Consider the following 16,862-nt stretch of genomic DNA (forward strand, 5'->3'; position numbering starts at 1 on the left):
TGAGACGTCCTTTCCTCTGGAGCGTCACGTGAAGCCACGTCTGATTCTGATGACATGACACCACTGATCACATGATCACTGTACTAATATTAATAATGAAACAAAGTAATCATCACTGTACTAATATTAATAAAGACACAAAGTAATCATCACTGTACTAATATTAATAAAGACACAAAGTAATCATCACTGTACTAATATTAATAATGACACAAAGTAATCATCACTGTACTAATATTAATAATGACACAAAGTAATCATCACTGTACTAATATTAATAATGAAACAGTCATCATCACTGTACTAATATTAATAAATGAAACACTGTAATCATCACTGTTTAACAAACTGCTGTGTATAATGAAACAAAGTAATCATCACTGTGTAATATTATTTATAAAGTGTATTCATACTGTGTTCTGTGTATTAATACTGTGTTCTGTGTATTCATATATTAATAATGTGTTCTGTGTATTCATACTGTGTTTGTGTATTAATACTGTGTTCTGTGTATTTATACTGTGTTCTGTGTATTAATACTAATCTGTGTTCTGTGTATTTATACTGTGTTCTGTGTATTTATACTGTGTTCTGTGTATTCATACTGTGTTCTGTGTATTCATACTGTGTTCTGTGTATTTATTGTGTTCTGTGTATTAATACTGTGTTCTGTGTATTTATACTGTGTATTTATACAATACTGTGTTCTGTGTATTAATATACTGTGTTCTGTGTATTCATACTGTGTTCTGTGTATTCATACTGTGTTCCAAAGTGTATTAATACTGTGTTCTGTGTATTTATACTGTGTTCTGTGTATTTATACTGTGTTCTGTGTATTAACACTGTGCTCTGTGTATTCATACTGTGTTCTGTGTATTCATACTGTGTTCTGTGTATTAACACTGTGCTCTGTGTATTCATACTGTGTTCTGTGTATTTATACTGTGTTCTGTGTATTTATACTGTGTTCTGTGTATTTATACTGTGTTCTGTGTATTTATACTGTGTTCTGGGTCCTGCTCATAAGCGCAGGACCGATTTCTACCGACAAAATGCGTTTGTCTTATTTATTAATCATTAACGTCTTTAATTAATTAATGTTTTGAAATTGGGATTGTGATGTCATTATTAAATAATCCAGAATATGATTATGGTTTCTCATAAACACTGGAATTAATTGATTAGTCTCAATGTTTCGGGGTAAATTGGAATTACATAACTCATCAAACCAACACTCAGGAATTATTAGCCTCATATGAATGAATGGAAATGACAAGAAATGATGTAAAAGTGTTTCTACTGACAGACAGACAGACTCTCCAACTCTTTAACTCTCTGACTTTTTAATGCATTCAGTGTGTGATCTGTCATCACTCTGGTATTAAACTCCAGTGATGATGAGTTATATCAGATCAGTATGATCGGCTGCAGCGTCCAATCAGATACCAGATGAACGATGAGGGGGCGTGTCGGCCCTCACAACACTTCCTGGAAGGAAGCTCTCGTGCATCCTCGTTCATGTCTCCTCGCTCCTCGCTCCTCGCTCCTCGCTCCTCACTCCTCGGTGCTGAAATAAGAGCTTTGGGACGGCCGTCAATATGGCGACGCAGAACGACTTCCGGTTCAAGCGAGGAGCGAGGAGACGACAAATAAGAGACTTGGGATGTACCCAGGTGTGCAGTCATGCCTCCTCCGCCCTAATTGTTGATTTGTTGCAGCTGCTCTGAGTTTAAAGCCCCTCCTCCACCCAGCAGCACTCTCTCCAAGCCAGCTGGATCTGCAGGAGCAGTCTTTACTCTTACTGCACTACTTTGTTTGCTCTTTTTTTCTTTTGTTTATTTAATAAACTCTTAATCTGGTTAATGCAACTTAGTTTCTTCCTCTATGTTGTTTCTATTGAGCCAGAGTCGTAACAGGAGATAAAGAGTCACAAACCCTGACTTCGTTGTCAGAAGGCTTCTGTAACCTTTCAGAGTCCAGTCTTTGTCTTTGCTGCTGGGTCACTGATGTCGGGATCAAACATTCAGAGAACCAGCACCCGGGGGAATTTACATCAACTATAAGATTTTTCCATCCAGATATATGCAGGCCATCTGTGATGCAAACGGCTGATTCCTTGGTGTTTTTATTTATGCAGGTTCCATTCATGATGCCAGAGATTTGAGCAACATCCTCTGCCAGGAACTGTTTCCTCCAGCTGGCTGTTTCCTCTCTGGATATATTGGGTTTACTTGTCTCAGGAAACCAGTTTCTTTACACCATACAAGGCCAGATTCAGGTTCAGTTGGTGTCATTCCAGGGCTGATTATGCCGTCAAACTAGCTTTTGGGATCATAAAAGCCCTCTGAAGGGCCACATTAAAAACAGGCGAGAACAAGCTGGAATTATCTTCATCAAAGCTCTTCTTCAGACTTCACAATAGAAACAGAAGGTTAGTCTAGGGTTAGCACTGTTAGAAGTCCTGTCAGCTGATCTTAACAGTTTAAACGCCTTCATCAGAGAGATTAACTCAATATTTACAGTTCAATAATGAAACTAATCCTACAGTTTTCTCCCTGTCATTTAACACTGTGGGGAAATCCATTAAATGGTCGTTTTAATCATTCCATTCTTCTTTTTTTGGGGGCAAAAACTGTTTCACACTTGAGTAATCCATTTAGTGTCTGAATTATACTGTTTTTTATCATTGTGGAAAGCGTTATTATGGAAGGAAAGAAAATGAACGTCAGCAGCTGAACTTTTTCATGGGAACGTGGATTTCAGTAAAAGGAAAACATTCTGGCATCGTTGTTGATCAACCTTTCCTGTTTCTATATTCTTTTAGTTTATCTTTGACATAGTCGAATGTAAATTAGTTTGAGCCAAAGGTAACCAGGTCAGTACAGACTTCCCATTCCCTCCAATCCAAGGATGGAGCTAAACGCAACGTTCAAGATCCTTTTTAGAGGATTTTACTATCTTTTCAAATATTGATACATTTGGTGAAGTTTCAGAAAAGACGTAGGGATTATTTGACAATCTGTCCTGAGTTCAGATTGAGAGGCTTAAAAGCTCACGACTCTTTGTTTCTTTGGTTCTCCACACTGAGCAGCTTTTCACGCACCCATTCTTATTTGTGGTGTTCCCTTGTGTTCGCTGTGACAGCAGCTTTATGCCGAGTCTTTTGCCGTCTTTTGTCCTGTTGACGGAGTTAATGACCTCCTTTCATCCGTCTCCTCCTCTTCTTGAACTCCTCTCGCCTCCGAGCAAACAGAGGTTTAATTACTGCTGCTGTTGTTTGGGAATCACACGGAGGATGTTGGGTAAGCTGGAAGATTCTCCCTCATTTTCTCCTTGACCCTCGCAGGGTTAACACACAGTTCAACACAGAGGAGCTGACTCTGACTCCAACCAAATACACTGAACACACTGATAGTTACTGATAAAACTTTTATTATAAGTCATTTTCTCTTTGTTTTGGACACAATACTGCATGTTAACACAACAATAGGTCATGTGTCCCAACATCTGTCCTCCATCTTTTCTCTCTTTGTACAATTTAACAAACAATAAACGCAAAGGGCCAGTATGTTTCCTGTAATGACCACAAATAAATCCTTTATCACAAGGGCCAAGGACTTAACTCAAAAGTATTGTATGAATGCAAACTGCAATATATAAAAACAGTCCATACACAGGCTCCTGAAATGACAACCACGTCATTAGGATTCTTACTCATAGTACCAATGTCCTTGACGAGTGATATGGTTGATGACGTGCATGATGTGCAAAGATGATTGCGTAAAAAGGGCTAAAGTTAAAAGGTCAACGATCAAAAAATGGGAGATTTTCATAGATGTTGTTAAACTTGGTGAAAGAAAGCAAGTAAATTGGACGTGCTACTTTTTTCATCCAGACATCATGAAGCGTTCTAGTAGCAGAATTATGGTCTTCTTTTAACACATACCACACCCCATAAAACCAATTATTGGCTGTTTGAGTGAGCACTTCATGCATCTATAAGGTCTAGAACCTTGTCCACCTTATAGCATGCAAAGGAACCTGTTGAGGTGGTTCCTCTGTGTGAAGGTTTTCCAGCACACTCTGGAGGGATTACATATCTCAACTGGCCTTGAAATGCCTCTGGATCCTCCAAGAAGGACTCAAAGACGTTGGTTGGGAGAGGGACTACTTTGCATAGCATGATCCGGATCTGTAAAAGGTTGATTGATGTGGGTGTTGAAGGCAAAGCTCTCAATGTTTTCCAGTCTACATTCCAACCCTTATCTGTGGTCAAGATCTTTGGGACGAAAGAACGAGAACACAAATAAGTAGCAGCTGTAATGCGTTACCTTCAGTGTCAGGGCTCAATGACAGGGTGAGGAGCCCAGTAAGAGCTTTGACATCCAGAAAGAGCTGTGAGTAGCAGCTGCTCCTTCATGTTGAGAAACTAGGGCAGACCCAGAATTTGTTTGACGGATTGCTAATCCCAGTTGACTTGATGAGGAATACATCAGGATCACCCAGGATGAGCTGGAGGATGTAGCTGGGGAGGAATTCTGGACCTTGCTTAGACTGGTGCCATTGAGACCCAAATGAAGTGATGGAAAATGGATTGATGAATAGTAAAGTTTGGTCCTGATGTAAGATTGAATTAAACTGTATCATTTTAGGAGGTTTAAAGTGACAAGAATGAGACTGAGTGCAGATCTTTGACATCAAAAAGGAGGTGGGAGTAGCAGCTGCTCCTCCGTGTTGTAAGGAGCCAGTTGGTTCAGGCATCTGCCTTCCTGTTGGGATTTTATGGCCAACAAGGAGGTGACACTGGGGTAGACCCTGAATTTGTTCGAGGTATTACCAATTCCAGTTGACCAAGGAATACCTCAGAATCCCTCAGGATGAGCTGGAGGATGTATCTGGGGAGGTCTTCTGGATTTGTTTTGCCAGCATGTCCTAACAGAACGGGACAGGGGAGTAGATCCAGAATTTGATCCAGGGATCATTTATCACATCTGGCTTGGTGAAACCTTGGGAGGAAAGCTTTATGACATCTAGAAGTACCAAGTCAAAGGCAACTGGACGTCCCTCCCAAGTCTTCAACATCTTATGCCTATCATTAAAAAAGGCTTACTGGTCCAAGGCTGCCTGAAACCAATCCACATGCCTTTGACTGAGCACTTCTAGCTATAAACATGACCTGGATGAGACACCTGGTAATCAGGATGTCTGGACTATCTTTAGCCTGCTGCTACAGTTACATTGAACTGCATATATGGTGTAAAATGGACAGATGGATGGGATGTGAAGTTTAATCCTGTTTTATGACATGAGTACTGTAATATTTTAGGAAGTTTTCTAAAACTGACAGTAAACGTCCTCACTTCCAACACAAAAGAAATGTAGACTGAAAGACAATATGGTTGCACCCTTAAAGGACCGGATGCTAGATGGGATTGTTCCAGAGTCAACAATACAAGGAAAACAAAAGTGAAACAGTAAAATCAAAGACAGAAAGAGGGATGGGCAGGTGTTGTGTCACCAAAATCTATCACCATAATCTAAAAATATCTCCAAGGATACTCAGGTTGTGCTTTTAAATCTACTCACACATTTTCATTCACATGTGAACATGCTTTAGAGCAGAACATCCCCATCATCGGGTACATTGTAAACGTCATTATTACTCATTTTACTCACTACCAGGAAACAGGAACCACAAGGACCGAGGAGTCCCGCATTGAGATTTGCATGCAAAACAACAGTTCATGCATCTGCCTCACCTTTAGAAAAAAAAACAGAAGAGGATGCAGACGTCTGTGGAGGCAGCTTGCTTGTTCATCTGGCAGAGATCCAAAATGTTTTACAACGTACGAACCTTACGAAATTTAGCAAAATATCGATAAACTCTTATAAAACCAAACCAGCATGGGGGGGGGGGGTCATACATTCCTTCATCGTCTGTTTCCCTGCCCGTCATGCTGTCTGCAGGGAAGCAGCGTTTGGATTGGTCAGTGTTGTGTGTTTGTGTGCTTTTCACGTCCATTAAAAACACTCCTGAATGTTACAATCAGCTCGGCCTCAGTAGGCCCCGCATGCACAACGGATGCTAAAGGTGCGACAGTAAGCATTTTCATACATGGAACCCAAGTTGGACCACAAGATAAGATGAAGTTCTTCCTCACCTGAATTATACTTTTAGTGCTACTCTGCCTCATTTCCCAGAAACCTCTGCCGTGTCCACGTGATGTAGAGGATAGCGAAAGATTACGATGTGTGAGCCTTTATGTCACTGTGCACGGTCACACATGAAAACTGGCGCCACCAATGGGCAGTGTTTGAAGCTTGGTGATGTACTGACTACTTCAAGGCCTGGTTGGCGAGCTACTGTGGCTGGTGAGCTAACTGCTGACATGCTAGCTAGACAGTAATTTGCAGACGCTGGTCAGTCAAAGTAGCTCAACAGACTAGCAGACTTGCAACCAGTTAGCTACGTTGTGGTAAGCTAATTAGCTGGTTTAGTTGCTAACTGGACTCACAGTTTATATCGTACCATACATTTTGGCAGTTAATACTGTTGCAAAAAAGGATTAAATAAAATTGGATGGAGTGACAATGCTATTATGACAACTTTCTCGATTTCAGACTCATCCGTTCCCTGTCACAATGGTTTCCGATTGGTCAACACCACAAACACAATAATCAGAGTTCGTTACGCAACTTTCTTCTATGTGAAATCTCTGCATAGATTTACTTTGCCTCTGCGGGCAAATTCCACTGAAAATGAATCGATTCTCATATGAAATGACCAACCAGATCTCAATAGGAGGCGTAAAACTAGCGTGAAATTTTTACGCATTTTAGGCTTTTGCGTGTCATTTATCCCCACGTTGTTAAGTAAAACGATTGCGTTAACTTTTAAGCAACAAACCTACGATGACAGCAGCAGTTTAGGTAAAACATCATGGTTGGGCTTAGAAGAAGAACGTAAACTAAATAAAACAAGAAGTAACTACTTTGGGAATCTGCAAATTAGCGTGTCATTTATACGCCAATTGGTGAAGGCAGGCTGGAATTCTGATGGCATCCGGCTATTATTTTAGCAGTATCACAGAAAAAAATATATACACAAACGTTAGCTACAATTCTTAATAGCACAACCAAAGTAATGCTACATAGCTAGCAAATTTGCTTACAAAACAGTGGCTACTAATAAGTGTAAACTCTGGTTTAGTATATGGTTTAGAACTCGGATCATGACGTGAAGGATACTCCCATGTGATATGAGCTCTAAGGTAGTAGCCTTATGAATGATCAACAAGACTCGTGTGCTTCTATGTTCAGGAACACTAGAGGGTGAACAACACTGCCAACTTATAATGTGCTCAAAAAAACCTCCAGTTATGTTTTTATATTTCAGTTTATATACTTTCGGCAACAGGACGCCTATGAACTGCATCTGGCCACTTACGAAAAGTACCCATTTAATCAGGTTGTTTTTTTAATTGTAACTCCTCAGCTACTTTAACTGCTGTAGCACCTGTATAACCAGCACCTACACCTGCTACGCTACTCTTTTAAAAGTATGATGATGGTTATGAAACACCTTCTACCTGTTTTGTGCTATAAAGCAAGCAGCAGAACTTCCTGTTTGACCAACCTGTTAAATCCCTCCCAATGTTACAGCAGTGTGGAGGCTTGACAGGCTTCTGTGTGCGTACAGTGATCACATTAACTTCTCCAAATGAGCCCCTTCCTCATGGTAAAACGCTGCGTTTAGCACCTTTAACATCCGCATCAACAAAGAACAAAAGACAGTAAACATTTTTCCTCAGTCTCGGAGAGGTTGTGCTGTCCGGAGAGCAGCTGTGGCGGCGGCTCTCAGGGGCCGAACTGCCTGGAAGACTGGTACTCGCTGGGCACTTTGGGCTTGATGCCCTTGCTGTTGTAGTAGTCGACCACCTGGTTGGGGACCTCTGCTAACACACTCTTAGCCAGAGCAGCTGGAGACGCCTGAGGAGGAGACAGAAGGAAACTCTACTGAACATGTGGTTCAGTCTGCAAACATGAAACAGGCTGCTCATTCAAGTGTTCAGAGCCGTTGGCATGAACAGGACAAACATTCTGGGTTCCTACCAGATGATTATTATTGTGGTTTCACTCTTTATTTTTTGGGAGTATTTTAGTTTGCTTTTTCAGGGACAAACACATTGGCACATGGGACGTAGCCATGAAATGACAAATAAAGTACAAAGACAACAAACAACTCCAACTTAAAATCCAATAAACAATGACAATGAAATGATATAACTAAACGAACATTGAGAGACACTATGCTGTTTCTCATCAGTGAGACGCCAAAATGCGTTGTAGGAAACAAAACAATCTGCATGCCAGCTATGCACAGCGGTTCCAGTTCCCAGTGTCCGCGCTGCTGCGTTCTACATTTCACAAAACACAAACTAAACAGGTCCCAAATCTGATGCTAACATTAGCTGTTCTGGTTAGCACCATTCTGGAACCAACTTCCATTAGCAAGTATATCCTCCTCTGCAATCTTAGCATACATTGTCCTTTATTTAGTTGTTATAGTTGTTGTCATGGCGATTGTCGTACATTATTGGGCGTTGAGAAGGGGACTGGTCCATTGTGCTGAAGGCTCATCATTCAGAAACACCAATAGTCCAAAACATTTCACATTAGATTACCCGGAAATCAAATGATTGTTCTGAATGGACTTGACGACGCTGCACATCGGACGGTTCTGGTCTACAAGTCGTTCATTAACTCCTGACAGTGGAGCGTTATACCTTACACATAGTATACTAGTCTCTGCTAACCTTTTAACCTATTCATTTGCTAGAGTGGATTTACAATAATAGCCTCTAGGTTGTAAATGCAAAGCTTTTACTCTGAAACGAGAGCAGCAGGAAGTGATTACCTTTAATTAGCAATAACTGAAAACAATCTACACAATAAATTACCTTTGAATTAAAATGAACTATGATCGACTCTGGAACCTTTCTGGAGTCAATAACAACACGGTGGACTAAAGGAATCTTTTCCTTAATTTGTTTAAGCCAAAAGTAACAAATGACCATTGTTCTGAAAAAAACAGCCCTTTCATTCAGAATGGCTAATAATTATGCTTGATGACAGAGATATTTGGATCAGTTGGAACAAAGTATTTCATCGGACAAATATATTTCCGAAATCGAAGCCTGTCTGAATATTTTGTTCTCCCAACGAATGTTCTGCAGGGATGTAAAAGCATTCATTGTTTTTATACATTGCCATGCAAATATGTTGGACAAAATCTGTGCTTGGTGTAAAAACATCTTATAATCTGCCATGACAATAAGCCAGAGAACATCATCAGCAAAAACATATAACAAAATACAAGAATCTAAAGGGGTTGATAGCTGTAACATTTCCTGATCCCATTCTTGCTCCCCAGAGGATAAGTCCTTTAAACTTTAATGAGCGTATGATCTTTTTTCTCTGCTTTAGACCCTCGCTAACCCTTTTAACCGCAGAAGAAAAGTGCCTTACTCTCCAGAGAGCTCTGAAAGAGGTTTCTGTTCACGATGAACCAGGACGATGATTCGAGAAATTATTCAACAATGAAATAAATAAAATTCACCAATGTTCGACTGTTAGAGATTATCTATCTGCAGCAAGTTTAATTTAGTAAAAATGACCTGAAATCAGCAGGAATGTATAGTAATTAGATTAGAAACTAATCGGCAAAACAAATAATATAGGAATTATGAAAAACATAATGTACGGCAGTTTATATTTCTCCTTTTGGGAGAAATCCCTAACAGCAGTTCTCATTTGACAGCAGCAGTACGAGGCGACACAAGCAGCTGTGACTGACTCTCTAACTGCTGCTGTCAAATGAGAACTGCTTCCTTCTGGGCCCGAAACTCTCCTTCATCTCACAGATTAAACCCAGGAGGGAAAACATATCCAGTCTGTAAAATGAGATAAATCTCCTCCGTACAGTAGAGTCTGCTCACTTCAGACTTGTTAAAGACTCAAAATTCATTATTATAAATAAATAAATTATTTCCCACTTATGATTGCTTGGCAGATTGCCATGCCATCTCTTCTTAAAATGTGAAAAACTAATTTCTTCAATAACTTCACACTCTCGTCCTCCTCCACTTACAATATGCTCTGATCCAGATTCAGAGCTTTCTGCTTATTGCTTTCACAGTCATCTACAGTTCCAATATTTTAGGGTCACGCAGAGTTTATATACAAACTGTATAATTATATATAAAGAAGACATCTTTCAAAGTAACACACCATCTGGTGCCCATATTTAGAGGCTTTTAGCTCCTGATAACAGAGTCTGTGAACAGCTAAATGTGTTCGTAATAATAACTTCATTTACATGGCAAACAAGTAGTGATTAACAGCAACAAGCAACAACAGATTATTACAAAATGAGGCAAAGAAAAGACAAAAAGTTTCAGTTTGGGGGAAATTGAATTTTTGGGGAAATTGTTTTTTCAGTCCACCTTCCACTAATGTTGTTATTGACTCCAGAAAGGTTCCAGAGTCGATCATAGTTCATTTTAATTAAAAGGTCATTTATTGTGTAGATTGTTTTCAGTCATTGCTAATTGAAGGTAATCACTTCCTGCTGCTCTTGTTTCAGAGTAAAAGCTTTGCATTTACAACTCAGAGGCTATTATTGTAAAGCAGCGGTAGGAAATTAATATCTATATTATACCCCGGTCACTTTCCACAGCCTAAAAAAGTTAAGACCATTTAATTATATTTTCATGCCTTTTGCAGCCAAAATCAAAAAAAAATGACAAGCCATTCACTCAGTCCTTTGTAACGCTGTGGGTTTGACTAATACCTGGAAATGTTATGATTGCAAGATTCAAAGTCTATAACAAACAGTAAATTTAACTTGACAGTCTGTTTAACAACAGGACAAGCTTTTTGTGTACTTAAGTCTCCGGGTGTATTAACTGCCCATTTTGTTGTTGTCTTTGTGTTGATCTCATCTTTTTCTTCTATTTGATTAAATAGTTTCATTCGATATCGACCCGTTCTCATTCCAAACCTGTGACATACACACTCTTGGTCAGAACGTCTTGGCCTCACAAAGGTTTAGGCAACAAAACTACTTGCTTCGGTTTATTAAGAGATCAAAGCAACATTAACTCTGTTTTACATAGGATGGGTGAAAGTCCATATCAACAGAAAATAATATTGTTTCTCGACATGATGAGCCCACAAAGAACAAAGAATCTTGTAAGTAAGAAACAATAAAGGACCTAAAATCGCGCCTTGGGGAACTCCGCTATAGAAAAGAACTTTGGGACAAAAACGTCAATAGAGAAACTCACTCCTGTTTAGATGAATGAACATCTGTGTTGAACTAGAAACAGATGTTTTCTTTCCATGTGAAGTCAATCAGATTGACTCACATGTTTGAAGTTGCGGAAGGGGACGAACTGGACGATGTCCCGGAGGACGGGCTCTCCTTTGGGCGATCGCAGGATCCCGTCGTCTCCGTCCAGCATCTGCATGTCACTGAAGTCGGCGTTCCCGATCCCGACGATGATGACGGACATGGGGAGGTGGGACGCCTGGACGATGGCCTCCCTCGTGTCGGCCATGTCAGTGATGACGCCGTCCGTCAGGATCAGCAGGATGAAGTATTGCTGCGAGACAGAGAATATAAAAACAATCAGACTTATCAGTTCAAACTGTATCAGGAAATCTAATCAAAATAAAGTTCTCAGAAAGTCAAAGTCAACATATATATTTATATATTATTATCTTTGCTATCATCTCAAGAAAATAATAACTGAAAAAACTATATTGAAACAGTGAAAGAAATTTTAAAGATGACTTTTTTATGTAATCACAAATATTAAGCTCAAATAAAAACACACAAAAAAGACCTAAAACATAAAAAATAAATAACAGACATTAATGGTTAACTTTTAGATGCACCTGCTGTATTTCAGACTTGAACCAAAAATGTTTCGTAATGCATCAAACCAACTTCACATCTGCTCTCAAAATGTCAAAAGTGAACTGAACCTGACTGTAAACTAACTCCGACCAAGAGAAGTACAGTTCTGTTTTCTCTTCTTTAATCTTTCATGTGTTTGACACTTTGTGTTGGAGGCTGCCTGTCATTCAAACCTGACCCATCCGATGGTTTGTTACACAGAACCATCGTCATAGGAAACAGTTTGGAAATTGCTATCAAAAAGGAAAAAAGCTCCCGTTCTGAAGAGTGAAACCAATACTTCATGTCTTAAAGCTGCATTCCCTCTCCTGTCCACCAGGGGGCGACTCCTCTGGTTGTATAGAAGTCTATGAGAAAATGACTCTACTTCTCTCTTGATTTATTCCCTCAGTAAACATTGTAAACATGAGTTTATGGTCTCAATCTCTAGTTTCAAGTCTTCTTCAATACAGCATGATGTTCATTTAGTAAATGATGCTCCATTTAGAGTCAAACAGACCATAAAGCAGGGGATGCTTTAGGGCGGGGCTACACACTGATTGACAGGTCGACACCAGAGACGTATACGGCGTCTCTACGTCACTCCTCCTCAGTCCATATATGGTCACTTCCTGTTCACTGGTTGCAATAAAGCCAAGATGGAGACGGCCAAAACAAAGACTCGAGGCTTTAAAATGTCAGTCCACAAACTAATGAGTGATTTTGTGGTTGGATGAAGCAGTGAGCTCTAAGCTCTCCCTCACCATGGCCTCTTTGGTGTGGACCTCCTGCGAGGCGGAGTTGGCGACCTTCTGGATGATGGGGGCGATGTTGGTGGGGCCGTAGAGCTGCAGCTTGGGGAGGCAGGCCTGGTAGGCCTCCACCACGCCCTGGATACCTGACGGGGAAACGTAAACCAGTCAGGAGGTTCAAACAGCAATGAACACATCGGGGAAGAGTCCAATACATCCCTGCTTTTGAGAAATTCTGATTATTCACTTTTTCCTGAACATTAAATCATTTTAACGGTTCCAACGTTTCCTCCACAAACACAACCAGCAGCAGAAAATAAAAAACCTCTCCAGACTCTGGAGGACGGTCAAGTTCACTCCGTCCCAGCATGCCCGGCGGCAGCAGTGGTGTGATTTAGTGTCTGAAGGTCATTGATAACAACATCTCCTTCACACACACACACACACACACACACACACACACACACACACACACACACACAGTCTTAATTAAGAGTGTCTCTCTGTGCTGATCAATGACCTTTACAGACGAGATGGCGAGAGACCTTCAGCTGAACAGAGTCGCTCTCTCTCTCTCTCTTTCTGACCCAATAAACATGCAGGAAACATTTTATCTCGTTAGCCAGCAGGATAATTAGCACCATGTAGTCAGCTGGTTATTACTTCACTGATCCTCAGGGGGAGATTCAGCAGCAGATACATGAGGAACACGAGAATAAATAACACCTTTTCAATAAACATGTCAATTTGACAGATTAGCTGAGCTAGGCTAACAGTTTCCCCCTGCTTCCAGTCTTTGTGCTAAGCTAGGCTAAACCATTTGGACTGGATACTGAGGCTTGCTGAGGTGATGACAAGATAAACAAGTTTAGAGGATGTCTCAAATAAAAAATGAATGAATATTATTCCTTTTTTATTATACATTACCACCTCTGGTTCTTTTTGATGTATAAACATGGCAATTCCTGTTTATATTCTAGTTTATTCCATTTACTTTGTTATGCATTTGCATATTTTATTTTTCTCCATTTTAATTCTGCAATGTTTTAAATTCTCTTTTTTTATATTTATTGAGCATTATTGAAGGGAGTCTGAGCTGAGAACTTCCTTTCATATGAAAATTCAATAACTTTATAACTTAATGGAACAAGATTGTATTTCTAATCAGCATAAAGTTAGCTAACTGTTTTTATTATCAATGAATATGATGAGCAGTTTCTCAATTATCAATTCATCAAAATTATTTAAAGAAGTAACTTTCACACTGAGCTGATAAAAGCAATAAATCAGCTCCTTCATCCTCATCCTCGTCATCACCAAACTGCTCCTCAGATCAAAGAGGCTCCTCAGAGATCGGATTCTGACGCTCGTTATGTTGAGTGTTTCAAAGAGAGCCGGAAGGCAAAGCTCCTTACCTGCACACTCCGGGTTCTCCTCGTTAAAATTCACTGCAAAGTCGTGGGAGACCTGGAGAGGAGGAGGAGGAGGAAGGAGGAGGAGGAGGAGAGGAGGAGAGGAGGAGGAGGAGGAGAGGAGGAGGAGGAAGGAGGAGGAGGAGGAGAGGAAAGAGGAGGAGGAGGAGGAGAGGAGGAGGAGGAGAGGAGAGGAGGAAGGAGGAGGAGGAGGAGGAGGAGGAAAGAGGAGGAGGAGGAAGAGGAGGAGAGGAGGAGGAGGAGGAGGAGGAATAGAGGAGGAGAGGAGGAGGAGGAGGAGGAGGAAGGAGGAGGAGGAGGAGGAGGAGAGGAGGAGGAGGAGGAGGAAGAGGAAGGGAGGAGGAAGATGAGGAGGAAGGAAGAGGAAGAAGGAGAGAAGAGGAGGAAGAGGAAGAGGAGGAGGAGGAGGAGGAAGAGGAGGAGGAGGAAGAGGAGGTTTAGGAAGTCTGTTTGATCATTTCATCAGAAAAAAAGATACCTGTAGAAAGAGCTTCAACAACGACATAGGTATTCTCTCTCTCTCGCTCTCTCTCTCGCTCTCTCCTCACCTTCATTCCTCTTCATCATTTTCTTCTTCTTGACATATAACCAGAGCAGCTGACTGACTCGTTCCTCCCTTTGTCTTATTGAAACCTTCTCTCCGTCTCCCTCCCCCAGTGGTGCTGCTTCATTTAAAGAAGCTTTCACCTCAAAGGTTCACCTCATGAAGAGAATCCATCACTTGTGGGTTTAACTAATCTGGCATTTTAACGCTGGTAACGCTGATGAAGAACAGAGGATTTAAACCTTATTCATTCAGTTCAATCTTCTCACTAATGCAGCATTAAAATGGTCCTCAGGGAAACTCTATTTTAATAGAATGTGTCATTCTTTCTTGATCAAAGCAGGAGAAACAAGGTTATTATTTATAAATATATAAATGCTGTTAATCACATGTCAATTTAAAAGATTATTGTGGTTTTAATACGGTCTCACTTCCTGTCTGTGGCCCTTTGGTTCCTACTGAAGCATTTCAAAACACAGACGTGTAGTTTCATCATTCATTTTAAAACAGCTGGTCATTGTAGTTTTTATCAAACAAACTGGAGGGAACAGTGCTTTTATGTGGGACTGCTACTCTAAATAAATATTATATAATTGATAATTACTCATTCAAACTTTGACAGTTAAGAACTCATTATTGTTTTAAAACATCATTTTAGTTTCTTCTGTTTCTATGTTCAGTATGAAAGGTCAATGTTTAACGTTAAATACCTGATCAATGAATGAAATGAAATGTTTACTTATGACGTGAATATAGATAACTGACTCTCCCACTCCTCTCCTCTCCATAGTCTTTCTGTTGGAGTTATTTATGGAAATATGTTAAAAATAAATAAATGGTATTAAACTCATACTATATTATATTTGTCTGTTATATTGTTGTGCTATATTACTATATGTCACTCTTATATAGATTATATATTTAGCGTTATATACCTCTTGTTATTTATTATTTATAATGTCTGCTAACATTAGCCATCGTGAGCTAGCGGTCAAACAAGACCAAGAAAAGCTGAAGCAGCAAAAGAAAAGTGTGTTAAAGAGAAAAAAACATTTCTTTTATTCTGAAGGTCTGAACTTTTCATTTGTTCTGAAGTCACTTTATCTCACTTTGACCGCCGTCTGCTGGAACCTGGTCGGACATTGAAACGCAGCGTTCACAGGTTCATGAATGGAGATAATCAGCATCAGACGGGCTCCTGCCGGGCGCCGCACGGCATCATGGGAAGAGAAGTGAAAGAGCAGCACCCCTGAGGTGAGGAGGAGGAGGAGGAGGAGGAGGCCGGCTGGTAATTACCGGCGTCTTGGTGAGACCCCCCCACCCCCTGCAGACAGAGAGCATGCTGGGAGAAACGGTGAGCTGAGCAGCTAAATTACCTTGTAGTCAGGAGGGATCTGAGCTCCGAAGCCGAACGCCGGGAACATTTTGTCACTGCCAGGAGAAAAGAGAAAAGAGCCTCAGAGTAAGAATGGAAACGAGGGCTTGTGATTGGCTGCCAGCAGAAGTTAACGAGCTCATTCAGACGGTCGCTGGTTCAACACAAAGCTCAGAAATGACTTCTGATTGGCGGGGGAGTGTCAGGTGGGGACTTCCTGCTCGGATCGTACGACTGAAGAGTGAACAAGAAACACGTTTTAAAATATCACAAAAACAAATGATCCACTGGAATCAAACATTGTTCTCTTTTGTTCTGTTGTTGTTGACACGTTTCTTGAAAAGAAACACTCAGAGAGAAACTCTTCATATAAAGGATTTGATTCATATTTTTTATGGATTTAGAAATGTCATCTGAACACAAACAGAAATGTAAAAAAAACACAGTTTGAGGTTTCATGGAACTATTTCTTGACAAACAACATCATATCCATCCGCCAAGTACGTCTGTGCAGTGATTCAGGCTACGGTGAAGGTTGTTAGATGGTCTCAATAAACGGTTATGAACCTGCATTCTCTCTCCTGTCCACCAGGGGGCGACTCCTCTGGTTGTATAGAAGTCTATGAGAAAATGACTCTACTTCTCTCTTGATTTATTCCCTCAGTAAACATTGTAAACATGAGTTTATGGTCTCAATCTCTAGTTTCAAGTCTTCTTCAATACAGCATGATGTTCATTTAGTAAATGATGCTCCATTTAGAGTCAAACAGACCATAAAGCAGGGGATGCTTTA

General features: G+C 40.4%; 1 protein-coding gene across 1 annotated transcript in view; it reads right to left on the minus strand.

The window, feature by feature from the left end:
• Positions 1-7,860: 7,860 nt before the first annotated feature.
• cpne4a (copine IVa) overlaps positions 7,861-16,862 on the minus strand; it is a 44,021-nt gene continuing 35,019 nt past the window's right edge. Inside the window, exons 11-15 of the mRNA XM_054620916.1 lie at positions 16,071-16,125; positions 14,133-14,184; positions 12,730-12,863; positions 11,433-11,669; positions 7,861-7,992 (exon numbers count right to left, since the gene is read on the minus strand). Coding sequence (XP_054476891.1) covers positions 7,861-7,992; positions 11,433-11,669; positions 12,730-12,863; positions 14,133-14,184; positions 16,071-16,125 — 610 coding nt within the window. The remainder of the gene's footprint in view (positions 7,993-11,432; positions 11,670-12,729; positions 12,864-14,132; positions 14,185-16,070; positions 16,126-16,862) is intronic.

The sequence above is a fragment of the Anoplopoma fimbria genome, chromosome 20 (genome assembly GCF_027596085.1).
Source record: "Anoplopoma fimbria isolate UVic2021 breed Golden Eagle Sablefish chromosome 20, Afim_UVic_2022, whole genome shotgun sequence".
In the NCBI taxonomy this organism is placed as follows: domain Eukaryota; kingdom Metazoa; phylum Chordata; class Actinopteri; order Perciformes; family Anoplopomatidae; genus Anoplopoma; species Anoplopoma fimbria.